Raw genomic sequence first — 19,870 nt, 5'->3', positions numbered from 1 at the left:
CTTCCAACTCTCTCAAAGTCCCTACTTGAATCAAATTTTATAAGAAAAAAAACGCAATTAATATACTTACGCATATACTTACAATAAAAACAGCTCTTACAAATAAAATAAAATGAAGACTTATAATCCAAAACACAAAATATAAGAATAAAAATATCACAATATTTACACTGCCACTGCAAAAGCCTAGTTATTTTGTCCATCATCCTCCTCCGATTTGCTCGAAGAAACCGCCGAAACGAGTGTCTCGTTCTTTTTCGTTTCACCTTCAGACTCGGCGGGTTCAGTAATAATCGGCTCTTTATTATAATCAACATTTAACTCTGGATTAGACTTTGCCTCCTGTTCGCTATTGTAATTAGGCCAGCGGGGTCTGTAGGGTATCCGAGGAGACATTCTGGGCATGAAGACATTAGGAGGAAACATCCGCGGGAGCATATGGGGGTGCATCATCGGAATACGTCCCCGGAATTGGGGATGCATGGGCATGGGACCAAAGCCCTGGAATGTAAGATTCTTGGAAATTATCTATATTTACTATAGACCGACAGGAGGGTCTTAAAAGTATCTATAGTCCCATACCAGGCGGTTTAAGGGTTTATTAACTCTATTTATTAATCGTTTTGTTTTCAATTTTTTTTGCACAACACAGATGCCACAAACAGCCAGAAAATCACAGGTATTCTATGTTTAAGCCGATAGGAAACACCATTTAAAATAAAATTGACTTTGAAAAAGACTGAATTCTACCAATTTCTAATAAGCTAAAATTAAAACAAACCAAACATAGGGCTATTTAAGTTCTTAAGCCCCCAGATAAAATGACATTTTAAACTTAAAATGTAAGTTAGCATCTAATGGCTAATTTTGACTCAACCTGTGAATAAATTATACTTACATTATAAAATCCGTAATCTATTCCCTGTTGCATATTAGGATGTAATCTGGAAAAAATACATAAAAAGGTCACCATACATAGTGTATACTTTATAAAATATCATAAAGTTATTAATTTGACAACTTTAGGACTATATAAGCTCTTAAAAAACTTATCCGCATAACACACTAAATACAGTATTTTTTAATTTGAACTAATTAAAAAATAAAATAAAAGCGAAAAAATTAAATAATTGACTAAAATACATTTTATTACTTGTATAACAGGTACATGGGAAAATCGGCAAGGAAAACCCAAACACAGCCTAAAAAGCGAAGACATCACAAACTTGAGAAAAACAGATCAAGAAATGTACTAAACAAATTTGGCAAGCCATTCACCTGCTTAAGATTAAGATAGTTACAACAAGTACATAGCACATTTGCAGAGGTTATAGACTCAGGCGTCTCAACATGCAGTCCATTCACAGAGTTCCTCCATACTGCATGTGGCAGATTAAAATCACCACAAAATAGAATATCACAACTATACTCTATTTCAGAAGTGTATAGAGCAATAAACTGGGGAATTCCGTTCTGTTTGGCTACATTTCGTGGTAGTTCATAGGCGCAGGTACTTATAATATTTATGAATTTAATTTTCACAGATTAAATGCCTTTATTTTGAAAGAGATTAAATACTAAATAAATACTTTTAAATCATATTTTAAACGTTAGTAGTCACTGCTACGCTGTAGTGTAATCACAATATTATTATCCCAATATTTAAAAAATGGAGGTATTCAGTCCAACGAAAAGATGTACTAAAAATTCTCCACTATCGCTGAGTAAAAAAGTTATTATTTTAAATGTACATGATTGCATAAAACACGATTACCCTAGTTTTACTGTGCAAGAAGTTGTTGAAAAATGTTCTCGAATGAGTGGAATTGGAAAGTCCACCATTTTCAAATTGTTGCGGGAAAGAAAAGTAGCAGGTCAAGTGGAATCTCCCAAGCAAAAGCCAGGACGATCTACAAAAGTCCTTGATGAAAATGCTAAATGTATAATTCGAAGAAAAGTTCACTCTTTTTATTTTAAAAAGGAAATACCCACCCTAGACAAAATTTTAATGGAGCTTGGCGTTCAAAAAGTGCCAGATCCAAAAGTGACATTTTCAACTGTTTTACTCTACATATTATGTTCAATAAATTTGTGAAAAAAATATATTATTCCATTTAAACAAAAGTAACTTTCTAAAATAAAATAGCATTTAAGTACATTAATTATAAGGTAAAAAACAAGTCCCAGTTGCACGCCTTTGGCGAACCGTTTTCAATGTTTATCAGTGGGTAACAATGGGCAAAACTCATAAATTGACCCAAAACCGGGTGGCACTACCTGCAATCAACGAAAAGAAAGAATTTTACATTGAAACTAATACCCAACTAGGGTAGTGGCATAAAATATTGTTGGATCACCAGGTACCACTTTTGCATACCTAATGAGGTTTTATTGCTCTACACACTTCTGAAATAGAGTATAGTATGAACTAGAACTCACAAGATCCATGGATGTAGAGGCAAATTCCTCATAAATTGATAAAGGAAAAGCAGGAGGGATGTAGACACCAAAAATGATATTCTTGTCACTGCATGATACAAGTACAAAGATGTGTTCCAGGGTTGAATCACTGGTCTGTTATAAACTGGCTTTAAAGTGCCACCACCCCTTTGCCTCCCCGTATTTGTGTAACTTCGATCCTGACGGAAAATATTGAAGTCAGTGAACCTAACTCCGAGTCCAGAAAATCTTCATTAAGACAGGACCCCACCAAAATTACAACATTATATATGCAACTGTTGACAGCATTTCGCAGATCAGCTATTTTAGTTGGCAAACCACCCGCATTATGAAAATATACATTTAGTTTTTTTGAGTTTGCTTAATAACATTATTACTCTTTTGTTGGACCACCTTAGGAATGCCATTAAAATATTGTATGCATAAGTTCTGTTCTGTACGTGAGCGCAATTTAGAAAGGGGTAAGTAAATAATCATTTTAGTTTCAATGAATAAAGTGTTGCTATGTGTCTTTAATTCTTAATAAAAATTTAATCAAATATACTGACAGTGTTAATGGTGCACAATGGGCTTGGAAAATTTAAAAAAAATATATATATTTTCCCAAAAATAAATACAACATAAGTTTATAGGAACAAGGACGTTTATTTCAAGTTGTTAGGGTAAGTATTTGCAAAGTTATAAGGCTGTTAGTCTGGGGTTTTTTATACCTCCCGAGATTCCGTCCCAATTACGCGCTACGTCATAGACGCCGACGCGACGCGACGGTGTATTATAGAGCGCTCGCTAGCCAGCCAGCCAAAGTCTAGTGCCCAGGCGTTATTTTGACAAAGCAGCGTGCGCGGTCGACATGCTAGCGTCGGTCGTCGCGTCGACTTGGGCGCCTGTGACGTATCATCCCGGCCGCGCTGGTATAAGGAAAAAATTAAACATGGCGTATTTGTTCGAACTTTGAAAATTAATTGTGAAGTAACTATAAATGCTAGAGAACTGAAATAAATTGCTAAATTTAAGTTGGAGCCTGCTCTTTTTTACTAAAAAATAATCGAATTGTCGTTTCCAAGCTCATTACATAACTAAATAATTTTCTTTGTTTTTAATGTAATTTTTTGCAATAAATCGGAAAACACTTAATATATCTGAAACAGTTGAAAACTATATAATAGGACATTGTCGATGAAATATGTCTAGAATATTCTCAATAATCCGAAAATTGAGTATATATACAGTAGGGTGGGTCGAAAAAAAATTTTTTTTTTGTTTATTTCCTAATAGCAAAATTATGTTGTATTATCATTTTAAGAGCAACCATTTAAAATATCATTGAAATATTTAAACTCTAAGAGCCCGCGCAAGGCCGCCGCATTATCGTCAAATTTGTAAAATAAGGTAATACCTTGCAAGACACTGCAAGTCTTCCTATATTCTAATTTAAGACGTTTGCTTTACAGTTAGTTTATTTTATTCTTTTACAGACCTTTCATGACCTTGAATCTATTTTTAATACGCCATGCATGCTGTTTAGTCACTGCAGCCAATCGCGCCGCGGTCACTATAATGCTACATTTAGTGTGAATTAATCTCTGAACGCGTACGGTCGTGGTTATCTGTTTTGTTTATCAGAGCTTTACTTCGCGCTAATTTCTTACCAAATAGTATGGAAAGTAAAAGAATAAAGTACAAGTGTCCCATATTTGGAACTATTGGTGAACTAAAAGAAAATGTGTTACCAACTTTCCAAGATGTAATGAAGTTTTACGAATGGACGAGAATACAACTTAAAATTCAACAAGGAAGTAACAAAGAACCGTCTTTTTCTCAAATCGCAGACATAGTGGCTCAAAAAATTGAAGATATTTGGCAAAAATCATCTATTCCTATGGTCTCACACACACGAACTATTCAGATTTTAAAAACGTACCACGGAAAGTGCAAAAATCACATTAAATCTCTAAAAAGGTTGACAGTTCTTCATCTCTGTAAATGCTCGCGTGAGTCGAAGGTACCCAAAGAAGAACACGCATTTTTGCTTAACCAGAGGGGCGAAAGAAAAATGCTTATCGGTGGAGTAGATCTTGTGCGCACTTTAGAACTGAAAAAAAAATTGGAGAGAAAACGTAAGAGTTTAAAGCCTTTTAATAAACTCATTCCTAGTTGTGATCAACCACAAAAAGAAGTGTCTTCTTCTGCTTTTACGGATTTTGAGGAACGTTATGTATCGCCCGTAAAACACAACGTAGAAGATTTGCCATCCACTTAACAAACCTCCAAAAAGGAATCTGTGAAACGTAAACGTTTTCCGCCGCTATCAAAAACCGCTGACCGTTATGGTGTTTCTGATAGAGCGGCGGCTGCAATTGCTTCGGCGGTATTACATGACATATCTTCTGATGTAGAGGTAATAGATAAATCTAAATTAAGAAGGGAAAGACAAAAATTACGGGATACGCTTTTGCAAGAACAAACCAATTTGCAGCTTCCCGCGTTGTACTTTGATGGGCGCAAGGACAAAACTTTAAAAGTCATGGCAAAAGCAGGCAAAAAATACAGAAAGGTGGTAGTTGAAGAACACATTTCTGTCCTGAAAGAACCCGGTTCTTTGTATGTAGGTTATACTACACCATTACATGGTACTGCCTTACTGCTGGACTTGAAGTATTGAAAGGTCTATTAGTGCACTTCTACAATCAAAACGTATTTGTTCTGACGAATTGGTTGCGATGGGACAGCAACTAATACTGAAAAGAACGCAGGTGTAATTAGACTGTTTGAGAAGAAGCTTCAGCGACTACTACAATGGATAATTTGCATGCTCCACTTAAATGAGTTGCCTCTGAGGCATTTGTTTAACAAGCTAGATGGTAAAACAACTGGTCCACATTCGTATAATGGTCCTGTTGGAAAAATGTGAAATAAAACCCGTTATTGAGTACGAAATAATACCAAGTCAGCTACCAGTAATTAAAACAGAAGATTTAAGCATGGACCAGAAGTATTTGTACGCGATAACCACAGCCGTAATCACTGGAAACTGCCCCACCGTCTTAGCCCATAAATCGCCAGGGAAAATTTCCCATGCTCGCTGGTTGACTACAGCCAATAGAATATTGAGACTTTATGCTGCTACAATACATCCGACTGAAAATTTATGTCACCTAGCGCAATTTATCGTCAAAGTATATGCCCCTGTATGGTTTCAGATAAAAACACATCCTTCTTGTAAAGATGGGTCCCGCAATTTATGGAAATTGATACAAAATTCTCGATACCTATCAAAAGAGCTAAGAGACGTAATAGATCCAGTCATTCAACGAAATGCTTTTTTTTTCCATCCAGAGAATTTACTCTTAGCTATGTTAACAGATGAGCAAAAGAATATTAGGGAATTAGCTGCCAGAAGAATATTAAAGGCACGAGATTCATTGGCACTAAGAAGGCAACTACGTATATTTGAAGTACCGGCAGTAAATTTTAATGCTTCGTCTTATATTGATGTAATAGACTGGCAAGAAAATAACAACTGTGATCCTCCAATCCTCCAAAGCTTCTCAAATGATGACTTAAAAAAAATTGTTGCATCAAATGGTGACGAAGATTTAATTTTCATTAGACTACCATGTCACACACAAGCGGTAGAGCGGACGGTCAAATTAGTGACAGAAGCATCAATGTCTCTGTGTGACAATAAGTCAAGGGAAGGCCTGATTCATGCTAAACTCTCATCTAGGAAAACAATGCCCAAATTTGAAAGTAAGCAAGATTTTCATGCATAATGGCATGTTATTAACAAGACTTTAGTTGTAATTTTGTGTGTTTTTTATATTTAGCATTAACGATATGTTTCTACCATTAAATTCCTAATGTTTATAAAACTTATTATAATTAAAATTCTGGATTCACTATCGTCATGCCCTGAAACTATTTTGTCTTTTTTATCAAAATTTCAAAATTCATGCGCGGGCTAAAGATAAAAGTTAAATTAACTTTTTTTTTCTTTTGTAACTTGTTTTTATGCAATGCAACATAATACAGCTATTAGAAATTAATAAAACGATTTTTATTTTTTCCCTATATAAAGTGACCCACCCTAATATACAGGCTCATTTCACATAAAAAATTTGATATTGACCACTGTTACATGACACACCCTGTTCAATTTTTTTTATTGCAAAAATAAGTAAGTAAAAATACCAATAGACGTATCTGAGCATGTTTTTGAAAATGTCCCTATTTATTTATTATGGAAGAAATTCCAGTATAATTTTACCATTCAGAATAAATTTTTACCTGTGAATTCCCTTGTAGTACCTCTCTCCATATGGCGAATTGCTTCGGTAAGCCTTATCTGCAAACAAAAACATTATAACGGAACAATTTAAAAACATCTATTTGTCTTACCCTGAGGTTCCCTATCTCTACTTCTTCTTGATGTTGATGGCATATTATCCCTCCTATAGACAGTAAAAATGAATTTTTAAAATAACTAACAAAGAAATTAAATAAATATAATTACCTTGGACTCCTGCTTCTAGACCTAGACCTTCTTATTTTACTTCTTAAAGCTAAATCAGGATGTCCTGGTCTGTACTCTCCAGGTCTTAATGGAGTTATTGACCTTTTTCTGTCTGATTTGCTTCTACTTCTCTCTGGTGATCTATACATAATGCAGTTTTTTTTATGCTTGCTGGGAGATCTTGACCTAGACCTACTTAGTGACCTATACTTCTTTCGTTTATATTCATAGCTTCTAGACCTGTCTCTTGACCTATATTTACTCCTGCTCCTCCTCCTTCTACTGCTACTTCTTCCCCTCGATCTGCTTCTACTTCTACGTCGATAACTTCTAGATCTAGATCTGCTTCTGGACTTTCTAGATGTAAACACTTGTCTGTCCTCACAAAAATCCTGGTTCACTTTGATACCTTTGCTGAAAATTGGCATTCGTGGGGGCAAACCTTTTCTGACATGTACCAGAGCGCATATTTTTAATGGGTCATCTATAGTTCTGTCTAAGGTATTAGTATTAGAGCAGGGCCCAATCATGTTGGCCCTTTTGATAGCCACTCGAATCTTGGTTAATTCAGATTTATCTACTTTTGTTAAGAGGCTTCTTTTGCTGTAATCATCAGAGGGTGACCTAAAAACAAGACTGGTTAAGCTATATAGTTAAAAATTCTTTCCAAAATACTTTATAAAGTGTGCTTTTGATGAACATCTAGTAGTTTTTCATCTTTTACTTATTAGATAGGCTGCAATTTGTGGAGTTCAATGTGTTCACATCATCCACCTATATTTCCTCAAGTGGGGCCCACTAGAGGAACATTATTGCTCCAATTTTGTTTTGGATTTTTATCAATGACATTTCTATGGGCATTGATGTGAAGCTTTTTAGGGAGGTTAGGTCCCTCACTGATGCTCTTGGCCTCCAAAAAGACCTTAATGTATTTTTTGAGTCGAGTGTTGAAAAAAAAAAACTTTAAATATTGGTTGTTATAGAATCAAATTTTCAAGACAAAGAAATCCTATCAACTTTGTGTACTCGGTGGATAATACTCTATTTAATGTTAAAATTGAGATGTCTGATCTTGATGTCCTGATAAGATTTTATTTTTTTTTCTAGGCACATATACCTAACTATTTCAAAGGCGATGAATGCATTGGGATTTGTCCAAAGATCTTCAGCCAATTTTTCAATATTTACATTTATAAGGTTATCCTATTTTCTTGAACATAACAATTTGCATTTGGAGATACTGCAGAAAGTTTAGGCTTGAGACAGGCCATTTTCCAGACCACAAGAATGGAAGCATGTTTGGATAATCTATTTGTAAGCCTCAGTGTGACTGTGAGCTCTGTAAATTTTGTAGACTTGGATATATCAGATCATATAGGTCAAGTGTTAAACTGTGTGGTTGATAGTGTGATACAAAGATGATTATGTTGAGTCTCGTAAGCTATGCAGACCGATAACAAAAAGGGGACTCTTCATGTTCTTTAAGAAAGTAAGTTTTAATCATATAAGGGAAATTTTCTATCAGCTAAGTAACAAACACAATTGTGACATATATGGCCTTAACATATGACTATCAGTCAAAAATGAAATACTTATTCCTCTGACAAAATTAATCAATCTATGTTTAAAAACGGGTGTGTTTCTAGATATTCTAAAGGTTGCAAGTGTGACTCCAATCTTAAAAAAGGGGATCCGGGTCAACCTGAAAACTACAGGCCAATATCTCTTTTCCCTGTAGTTCCAAAGTTTCTGGAGAAAAAGAGAAACACAGTTCATGGAATAGTAGATCTTGTATCTGCCATTTTGGATGCTTTCCACAATATGCTGCATGACTCTGTTTTATTTTTCGATTTGACCAAAGCCTTTGACTGTGTTATCCTCCTTTGAAAGCTTAAATATTAAAATTTTGACACCACAAGTGTGAACATGATTTGCTCATACCTAGAACACAGACATCAAGTGGTGAGAGTGACAGGGATGTCCTCAGCAATGAGTGAGATTAACATAGGTGTACCCCAAGGGTCAATTCTTGGGCCTATATTATTTTTAATATATATCAATGACCTCCATTATAGCCAAATATATTCTCTTTACTGAAGACACCACTCTTTCTCTTGCTGCTGATGCATTGGGTGAGGCATTGGAGGCTACCAAGTTGGCACAGAAGAAGGCAGAAAAGCGGTTCTGCTCTAACAGGCTATTGTTGAATGCAGAGAAGACACAGATGGTAATTTTCTCCCTTCGAGACATGCAGGAGTCACCGGGTGTCTCGGCAGTGTCTTTCCTGGGTGTGACCTTGGATTCCAAGCTACAATGGTGTGAGCATGTTGATGCCCTTGCAAAAAAACTTGCCAAGGACCTTTATCTTCTTCGGCATATTTCTCAGTGCGTCTCCACCAATGTGAACAAACTACTTTGCAGTTTTTCATTCTCACATTAGCTATGCAATCCTTGCATGGGGGCATTTGGCTGGGCGAGTTTTTGGGTTGCAGAGGAAGGCTGTGAGGGTGATATCTGGTTTTGGTTATAGAGAGGACTGCAAAAGCGCCTTTATTAATCTAAAGATTTTAACTATGCCTTGTCTTTATTTGTTTGCATGTCTGGTGTATGTAAGGGAAAACTTGCACGTGTTTTCAACTAATTGGGATGTGCACAACTATAAAACTCCTGCTAGAGATGATTTGGTTCCTGCTTATCGTCGCCTGCAAAGGCCCAGGATATTTGGTGATTAGATATTTTAATGCATTACCTGTTAAAATGAGAGAGTTGCCAATGTCTCTATTTAAAACTCATATAAAAAGGTTTCTACTCCCATCAAGAATATTTTAATTCAAATTTTAATTTGTTGTGATAGTCCTGGATTTGTTTTCTTGTATCATTAGTCTTGATATGTAGTAGTTCCTGTGTATTTTATATTTTAAATTATAATCTTTATTATAGTTTACTGTTGTGACCTATTTGTCCATATTACTTGACAACAGATTTTATGTAACTGACATGAATAAGCTATTGATTGATTCATAATAACACTGTTAAGTCCATCAAAAAGAAAGAGGAAAGAATGCCGATCAAATTTTTGTGGCTTTCAGGTCCGGTTATTAGAGAGAGGAATATGAATACGAGTAGGTTAGATCAAGTTTGAATTTACATTCTTTGGAAGTAAGGAAAACAATGATTGACATACAGTGGTGGCCAAAAAAATAAGAGTGCCTGGTTTTATTTGAATATTCCTAATAATATATTATGCTACATAGAGAAAAAAACAATAATGATTTCATATTTGTATAGGGTCTACTAATAGAAGTGATGTTTAGTGGGCCATGTACGCAAAATGGTATGTGTCAAAACGCGGATCAAGCGTCAGTTGTGTTAAGTATACTTTGACATTTCATCATGAATCGTTTAAGTCAAGAGCAACGTATAGCTATCGTGAAAAGGTAAGTATTACGAAAATGCGCAATCGGTTAGAGCCTGTTATCGTGCTCTTAGAGAAGATTTTGGCCATCGTGGACGGCCTTCTGAGCTTGCAATAAGGCGCATAATTAATAAGTTTGAACGGGAGTACACTCTTCAGGATAATAAGCCACCAACGCGACAAAAAAGTGCAAGGACCGCTGAAAATATCGCCGCTGCAAGAGAAAGTATTGACGCGAATAACAATGTGTCTGTTTTGCGCCGTTCTCAGCGATTAGGCATTTCACCAATGTCTCTATGGCGCATTTTGAAGAAAGACTTAGGCCTACATCCATATAAGATGGTTCTAACTCAAGAATTGAAGCCTGCTTACCATGGTTTGCGAAGAACGTTTACCGACTGGGCTCTGTTGCAGTTGGAACAAAATGCCGATTTTGGGAAACAAATCATCTTTTCAGATGAAGCCCATTTTTGTTTTAGTGGCGTTGTCAATACGCTTTTGGTGTCAGAACAATCCCCAGAAATTAGTATAGGTGCCATTACACCCATTATAAAAGTGACTGTGTGGTGTGGTTGGCATGTCGGTGGAATTATCGGTCCATACTGTTTTGAGGATGCAGGGGGGCGTACTGTGACAGTCAACGGAGAGCGCTACCGGGACATGATAACAAACTTTCTTTGGCCTGCAATTGATGGTGGAGACTTCGAACAGAATTGGTTTCAACAGGATGGAGCAACATCACACACCGCCCGAGCCACAATTAATTTATTAAGAGAGCGTTTTGAAGATCGAATAATTTCGCGACATGGCAATATCAACTGGCCACCAAGGTCCTGTGATCTTACTCCCCTGGACTTTTTTCTTTGGGGATATGTGAAGTCGAAGGTGTATTCTAACAATCCTCAAACCATCAATGAGTTGAAAGTTAACATAACTAGGGTTATTCGCGAAATTCAGCCCAACTTTTTAGAAAAAGTGATTGAAAATTGGGTTCATCGTCTAAACGGCTGCCGCCGAGGTGGACATCTTAATGATATTTTGTTTAAAACATAATGTTACATAATAAACTACAACATGAAACATCAATCATAGAAATTAACCAATTCGTTTTTATTTTTTAGCAATTTAAACTTATATCATTCTTATTGGTAGACCCTATATAACATATGCCATCAGTGATAAAAAAATAAATACACATTATTCTTTGCTAGTTTAATTTGTAATTATAAACAAATGTTTTATTTTTTACATGTTTTATGGTAGACAAAAAATAAGAGTATTTTTCTAAAATGGCCATAAAAAATTATAATTACAATGTACCACAAAACAAACGACAGCATTAGATAAGCAAGTCAATACTTGGTAGAATAAGCTTTATTCTTGAGGACGGCTGCGCATCTTCGTGGCATCGAATCAATCAACTTTTGGCATGTTTCAACTGGGATGAATACCAACTTACCTAAACTTCATTCCATACATCTTGCTTATTTGTTGTTTTTTTACAAGCTACTTGGTTTTTCAGCTCCTTCCAAAGGTTTTCAATAGAGTTAAGGTCAGGCGATTGTGATGGCCATTCCAGAACCGAAACCCTATTTTGTGTAAATCATTGTTTAACAATCCATGCTGTACATTCAAGGTCCTTATCTTGTTGATACACCCACCTTTTAGACATATTTTCTTTGGCATATGGTAGCATGACTATCCAAGATATCCAAAAAATTTCTTTTGTCATGGTCTCTTTAATCCAAAATATGGGACCCACTGCATCATAGGAAAAACAGCCCCACAGTTTGATATTTCCACATCCATGCTTAACTGTGCTTATTGTGTTCCTAGGATTATATTGTTCACTCTTCCTCCTAATGAATATTCTTTCATCTGATCCGAATAAGTTGATCTTCGTCTCATCACTAAAAAGACTGTTGCACCAATTTCTTTGAAAAGTTTCATTAAAAAATATTCTTAATAAGTGCCAGTCTCTGTTTTATAGCCTTTTTGGCTTAGAAGCTTAGAAATGGGACTTTTCTGGCCACTCGACCATATAATTTTTGGTTTTGCAAATGTCTTTTTATTGTCCTAGTGCTAATAGTTAGGCTTAAGTTTCGCGTTATAGAGGTAGATGTGGAAAAAGGTTGTTTACTGATTTCCTGTACAATAAGCTTATCAGTCTTCTATGTGGTTTTTCTTGGATGGCCTTGATTTTCAGGCACATTTTCCATTTTATTTTGTATTCTTAAAACTCTTTGGAGATTACTCAAGGTGATTTTTTAAGCACATTTATATAGGATTTATTTTGACTCAATTGCTATATTAGATGCATATTGAGCCTTATTTACCAATGTGATGCAACGATGTTGAAACTGATGTATTCATGGAAAATATCACATCAAATCTTTTATCTGAATAAACAAGGACCAAATAGTTACAATAAACAAATACTCTTATTTTTTTTGTCCACAATATTTTTAAAAAATTATGAAAAAAACTTCCTTGTAAAAGATTAAATGCTAAAAGAAAATTTGTAGTGTTTTATTTGGAAATTTCAACATATAGTAAAACTAATTCAGTTTGATATGCACTCTTATTTTTTTGGCCATAACTGTATGTTTCTTGCTTGCTATGTTTGTTGCCAATGTTATCATTGACAACATTACTATGGCCCAATGGCCAGTAACAGGCCCTGGTTAAGTTCAAGATACCCTCTGGAAATAGAAGGAGGGAATTATTTTTTCCATTCCATCTGACTAACTATGGCATCAATGAGCCTAGTTCAAGCTTATCAGTCTTCTATGTGGTTTTTCTTGGATGGCCTTGATTTTCAGGCACATTTTCCATTTTATTTTGTATTCTTAAAACTCTTTGGAGATTACTCAAGGTGATTTTTTAAGCACATTTATATAGGATTTATTTTGACTCAATTGCTATATTAGATGCATATTGAGCCTTATTTACCAATGTGATGCAACGATGTTGAAACTGATGTATTCATGGAAAATATCACATCAAATCTTTTATCTGAATAAACAAGGACCAAATAGTTACAATAAACAAATACTCTTATTTTTTTTGTCCGCAATATTTTTAAAAAATTATGAAAAAAACTTCCTTGTAAAAGATTAAATGCTAAAAGAAAATTTGTAGTGTTTTATTTGGAAATTTCAACATATAGTAAAACTAATTCAGTTTGATATGCACTCTTATTTTTTTGGCCATAACTGTATGTTTCTTGCTTGCTATGTTTGTTGCCAATGTTATCATTGACAACATTACTATGGCCCAATGGCCAGTAACAGGCCCTGGTTAAGTTCAAGATACCCTCTGGAAATAGAAGGAGGGAATTATTTTTTCCATTCCATCTGACTAACTATGGCATCAATGAGCCTAGTTCAAGCTTATCAGTCTTCTATGTGGTTTTTCTTGGATGGCCTTGATTTTCAGGCACATTTTCCATTTTATTTTGTATTCTTAAAACTCTTTGGAGATTACTCAAGGTGATTTTTTAAGCACATTTATATAGGATTTATTTTGACTCAATTGCTATATTAGATGCATATTGAGCCTTATTTACCAATGTGATGCAACGATGTTGAAACTGATGTATTCATGGAAAATATCACATCAAATCTTTTATCTGAATAAACAAGGACCAAATAGTTACAATAAACAAATACTCTTATTTTTTTTGTCCACAATATTTTTAAAAAATTATGAAAAAAACTTCCTTGTAAAAGATTAAATGCTAAAAGAAAATTTGTAGTGTTTTATTTGGAAATTTCAACATATAGTAAAACTAATTCAGTTTGATATGCACTCTTATTTTTTTGGCCATAACTGTATGTTTCTTGCTTGCTATGTTTGTTGCCAATGTTATCATTGACAACATTACTATGGCCCAATGGCCAGTAACAGGCCCTGGTTAAGTTCAAGATACCCTCTGGAAATAGAAGGAGGGAATTATTTTTTCCATTCCATCTGACTAACTATGGCATCAATGAGCCTAGTTCACATTTGGTTTTTAGGAGTAATACTTTAGTTGATCAAATAAATTTTTTTGACTTTAAGCTTACAAGCTTTAAAACAGATTTAAAGAACATTTTATGATACTCATCTACGTTCAACTTGTTTAAATAACTTGACTACTGTTACAACTTTTATGGTTTATGTAATTTTAAATTTTTGTCTTGATTATAATTAGTTTGGGTTTTTGTTTTAAGTTTTGGATTGTTATTAGCTGTTTAGGCAACTTTTAATAATAAGTAGATATGGTGTGATAACAAAATAAATAATAATAAATGAATACATAGTAATATAATACAGAAAAATAGGTAATAATAAATAAGCCTTAAACAGCAGATCAAATTCTTATTACCTGGATCTCCTAGTCCTGTGTTCAAAATTTCCACTCATGTTTATGGCTTGAGATTATCACTAATTTATTAGGAAGAGATCATGAAGAACATTATTTTTATAAATAACAAAGAAAAAGCAGTTATTTCTAATTCTGTGTTTAAGTTTATTGGTTTAAAAAAAATTACAAGAAAAACATTTTACAGCACGTAAACATATCAATGTCATCTATCAGCTGTCACTGTTTGAAGCACAGGACACCTTTCAGAATTCACCATTAATTCAGCGGTTGAATCAACCGGTTAATCAAAAGATTTTCGGTAGTCTCAGGTTGCCATTCGATTACTTAGGCCAGGCGCAAAATGAGACGCAGCTTGGTGAGGTGAGGCAGCGCGAGTCACGGCGCGTTTCATGCGGGAGAAAACTGCTAGACGGCATACCGCGCAAATACGATAGCAGCTTTCACTTCGCAGTTGGATCGTAGCCCTTACGAACAGCAATGGAAATTGCTGCTGCACTTATTATTGAGCAACAATTTAGTTCTGAATCTGATTCGCAAGACGAGTTCGAGTGCGAAATGATAACGTTTATCTCCCAGGTGGCAAATAAAAAGTCAGGGGTAAGCTTGTATATGAAAAGAAGAAGAGCTCATGGAGAATTTTGTTTAACTACAGAATTTAGTGACAAAAAGTTCAATAATTATTTTCGGTTAAACCATGATCAATTCAAAGAAGTCCACGAGATCATCAAGGAAGAAATTGACGCAGAAGGATGCAATGCTTCAAGGCCCATTGGAACTGAAGAGAAACTAGCTGTATTTCTAAGGTAAGTCATTTTATTAATTTACATTAGCCAAATTTATTAACAAAATTATGTGTCTGTGAAAGTATTAATATAATTAATCAGATTTGCTGAACTGGCTGCTTTGTATAGTAGTTGTCTTGTTCCCCATGGATATCAGCGGGGCTTAAGAGGGAATTATCCGAATAGAAATTGGTTGGTGTTGAACTGCTGTTGCAGGATTGAGCGGTTGCGGCAACAGGGTAGGGATGTGTCGTTCGTCAATGATTCGGTCATAATGACCGAATCTTTGCAACGACCCGCGACCCGTTTGATCACGCTCTGTGACCCTATCGTATCGTTTAAACCAGAGAAAAACAAACCACGTTTGGTGGTTTTGTTTTGTTTTTGTTTTGGTGGTTTGTTTTTCTCTGGTTTAAACGACCTTAAACTAAACTAGACCCCGGCCGCGGCCCGTTCAACGATCGATTATTGTCAGAGAGAGACAGTCGCGGCCGAATCGGGCCAAAGTTCCGGAACTGCCGGAAGCAAAATCGCGGCAAACTACGAACAGGTCGCAGGTCGCAGGTGACCGATGACCGATGAGCTGTTGACTTGTGATGTGAGTTATGCTTGCCTGTTTTTATAGTGTTTAGACCCTACAATTTTATTGAAATTTGAACGACCTTATCATTCAAATGAACGAATCTTGGCGAACGGGTCATTTCAGTGAATGACCTGAAGATAAACGGGTCATCAAAAAGAACCGGGTGTTCCCATCCCTACAGCAGGGTATAGGGCCTGATGGTAGGGCAGCTGCTGGATAGAACTGGGCTGCTGGTGGACAGGACTGGGCTGCTGAGGGACAACACACATAGGAATGTCCAATAACTTGGCCTCTACGTCTGAAACTGCGTTAAACACACGGTTTTTAACAATGTGCTGATATGAGGGTGGCATTCTTTTGGTAGATTGGTAGATTGACACAAAAAAGTAAAACAGGGGATCATTTTGTGCAGATTTTAATTCTTCGAACATATTATGTCTCTCTTCCATTTTTGCTTTAGATCTTTCCTCACGTTTTTCCATACTGTATTTCATCATAGCGGCAACATTATTTTTCTTAAATTTTTTAGCTAATTTCGGGATTGCATTTGATATCGGAGTTGTAGCTGATGTCGAAGGTAACTTTTCTGGAAGTGTCTGTGGTTGGATTTCATCCTCTATGCTTTCGTCTTGCTGTTGAGTGTTTACTTCTATATTTTTATGGCCTACATCTGCAGATATTATATCTTGTTCCAAATCTTGGATTAGGTTTTGATTTTCACCGTCTTCTCGGAGGTTTCCTTCTCTCGATTTATTAGCCATGTAAGGCTGTAGGAATCCCATCTGTTTCTGAAACTTCCACTCCTTGATAACTTCCGCCGGTGCTCCACTTTTCAAATATTTCTGTTGCCTCCTAATCGCATCCCTCAATGAATTTCTTAGTTTCTCCCACAACGCCTTTGCTTCAGTTCCTACAACAATGGCTTAACTTTAGAGTTCTATTAATATAACTATCTAAAAAATTCGTCAATATAAATAACAAATAATTTTACAAAACTTTGTAAAATTTTTAAATGATTAAAAAAAATTTTAAATAAAATAATTTATAATTTTTTGTGTTGTTGTGGGAAAAGTTTCCACAAATTCTAACTGTCATCAATGAATTTTCTTTGTTGCAGATACTTGGCCACAGGAAACAGTTACAAAAGTACAGCTACAGGATGGGTGATCGAACGGTCTCTAATATTGTGCGAGAAGTATCTGAAGCAATATGGAAAATGATGCAACCGAAATATTTGCCGTAACCATCGGAAGAGGACTGGAAATCAGTTGAAGTTGATTTTGAAAGAAAATGGCAATTCCCACATTGCATTGATGCCATTGACGGTAAGCATGTGATGATTAAAAAACCTGGAAAAAGAGGATCCTCTTATATCAATTATAAACGTACGTTCTCCATTGTACTATTGGCTGTCGTCGACCCAAGTTATAAATTCATCACTATTGATGTAGGATCGCAAGGAAGATTTAGCGATGGAAACGTTTTCAGTACAAGCGTTTTGGCAAAGAAAATTCGGAATCATACTTTACGTCTTCCAGCACCTTCTGTACTGCCTCCACTTGTGAACCCAATACCATATGTGTTTGTAGGAGATGAGGCATTCCCATTGTCTGAGAATTTGATGAGAGCTTATCCTAAACGAAGCGTTGCGCCAAACGGTTGAATGCGCTTTCGGTATACTTGCCTCGCGTTTTCTAGTTTTTCGAACTCCTTTTGAGATTAAGGTAGAAAGTTTAATTAATGTTGTCAAGGCAGCTTGTGTATTGCACAATTATTTAAGGAATTATTCAGTACCTCAAAGCGAAGATGACGGAAAAGAAGATATGCCGCAAAATCAGCTACGCCCTTTACGATCAACCAATACTCCAAGTGTACAGAAAGCTTTTAGGATTTGACAGACTTTTACCAATTATTTCAACTCTGCGGGAATGGTACCTTGGCAAAGAAGTGTTGCTAAAGGGAAGTACTAAGATATACAATTTATAATAAATAAATAAACTTACCAGTTTTCATATCGACTCTTTAGCGATTTCTTCCCACTTTTCAGTTTTTAGTTTTGTCCTCATGTAGTCTACATGACTTGCATCGTATAAAACTTGTCGATTTCGCACGGTTAGTTTTTCTTCCATATTTTTAAACCACTCACCGTGAATAATGTACAAAACTGCGGCAATGACACTGCGTTCTGCATGATCACGTTCAGCTAAAACTGCGGCACGACACGCTACGAAAAAATATGCCCAACAACTATTCTTTATTAGGTTTACAAAATCTCGCCGTGACTCACGCTGCCTCACCTGACCAAGCTGCGTCTCATTTTGCGCCTGGCCTTAAACATTCGGAAACGCTTCGGTTGATTTTTTTAGAGTTTGTTTGATAGTTGGTGGCATTAATAATATCGATTTCTGTTTATAACCGATTCCAAGCGGTTTATCGGTAATTACCGTTCCTAAATGGTATTAACCAAACATGTTCAAGCGGTTATAGTTATAACCGTGTTGAGGTACGTGACGTCACTAATTAGCCCTTTATACGTCATCAATTTGGAACAGTAATTACCCACGTCGGAGCTGTTTTCTAAACGTCAAATATCAAAAATATTGAAATAAGTGCGGGAAAAAATAAAAACAAACAAGAAATTATTTCCTTTTTAAAGATGACACAAATTTTATTATGGCTAATAAGTTTTCTTTTTTGTTATTTATGTTTAAGAACTATAACATTATTGGCGTCTGGGGTGTTATTTAAAAACAAACAAAATGATGACAGCGACAGCACAACCAAACACGACCAATCGGACACGATTGGTTATAATAATAAGCCTTTATTTCCAACAGGCCACTTGCCCAATAACAGGAAACAGTTGCAAAACAATGAAAAATATAGTTAAAAAAAAAACAGACACAAACAAACCTAAAAGAATGAAAAGAAAAGAAAAAGAGTAAAGTAAAGTCACATTCTCAAAAGTTATCCAAAGAATTAGAAGAAATAACTATTAATATGTTATAAAAACCCAATTATAAAAGTTTAACAAGATAATCACATATTCAACAAAATTAAATTAAATTAAATTAACTGCAATATACCTACTAACTATAACTTAAACACATGGGTCTTAATCCCAAGAGTAATGATCCACCAAGATATCGACAATCACATGAACCGGAGAGAAATTTATATCGCTCATGTGACAGATCCGATTAAATATAGAGCATATTGTATATAGTGGCGATTTCAACAGGATGTTAGTATGAGGCCTTGGCAGAAAGAATGTTAGGGGATGTCTAGCATTAAGCCTAGGCACCATGAAACGTACACCGGAAAGAAGTACAGGACTATCAATGAATCCATTCAGTAACTCAGGTAATTTTACAGAGAAGATCATTCTTCTGAGTTGTAATGGATGTAGATTGAAGCGTTCCAATAGTTGCCGATGATCAAACCCTCTTACCGGATATATGCCATCCTGCCTGAAGGCCAAAAACTTAGCAAATCTACGCTGAACAGATTCAAGGAGACCAACATGATTCTGATAGAGCGGGTTCCATATAACGCAGCCAAACTCCAGTTTTGATCTCACAAAGCAACAGAAAAGCAGTTTTAATGTAGACTCCAAAGTAAAACTCTGAGAACTTCTAATTATGAACCCAAGCCTTCTCAGGGCTGACTTGACTATGTTATTGAAGTGTGGAACGAATATAAATTCAGAGTCAAAGGTTATACCAAGATCAGTAATTTGCTCTAATCT

The 19,870-nt window shown here is 35.5% G+C and overlaps 2 protein-coding genes across 2 annotated transcripts; both read right to left on the bottom strand.

Annotated features, from left to right (window-relative positions):
* Positions 1-57: 57 nt before the first annotated feature.
* Positions 58-14,940, bottom strand: LOC126738360 (serine/arginine-rich splicing factor 4-like). Its single transcript, XM_050443662.1, has 6 exons — positions 14,758-14,940; positions 6,974-7,597; positions 6,859-6,911; positions 6,748-6,805; positions 899-944; positions 58-501 (listed from the first exon to the last, which is right to left on the bottom strand). Exons 1-6 carry the CDS (start codon positions 14,793-14,795, stop codon positions 187-189), a joined length of 1,134 nt encoding a protein of 377 aa, XP_050299619.1. The 5' UTR covers positions 14,796-14,940; the 3' UTR covers positions 58-186.
* A 170-nt stretch (positions 14,941-15,110) lies between these two features.
* Positions 15,111-18,426, bottom strand: LOC126738472 (uncharacterized). The gene is made up of 2 exons (XM_050443838.1): positions 18,126-18,426; positions 15,111-17,032 (listed from the first exon to the last, which is right to left on the bottom strand). The coding sequence occupies exons 1-2, from the start codon at positions 18,133-18,135 to the stop codon at positions 16,272-16,274; spliced, it is 771 nt and encodes a 256-aa protein (XP_050299795.1). The 5' UTR covers positions 18,136-18,426; the 3' UTR covers positions 15,111-16,271.
* Positions 18,427-19,870: the final 1,444 nt, after the last annotated feature.

This window comes from Anthonomus grandis, chromosome 1 (assembly GCF_022605725.1).
Source record: "Anthonomus grandis grandis chromosome 1, icAntGran1.3, whole genome shotgun sequence".
In the NCBI taxonomy this organism is placed as follows: domain Eukaryota; kingdom Metazoa; phylum Arthropoda; class Insecta; order Coleoptera; family Curculionidae; genus Anthonomus; species Anthonomus grandis.
Note: the sequence above shows the minus strand (reverse complement) of the source record. Positions and strands in the feature narration are given on the sequence as shown.

Excerpts from the sequence above, each read along its gene's own strand:
- LOC126738360 (XM_050443662.1), bottom strand. The coding sequence starts at position 14,795 with ATGAGTGGAAATTTTGAACACAGGACTAGGAGATCCAG. Across the intron at positions 6,912-6,973 it reads TCTAGAAGCAGGAGTCCAAG|GAGGGATAATATGCCATCAA; the intron begins GTAATTATATTT and ends TACTGTCTATAG. Across the intron at positions 945-6,747 it reads TACTACAAGGGAATTCACAG|ATTACATCCTAATATGCAAC; the intron begins GTAAAAATTTAT and ends TATTTTTTCCAG.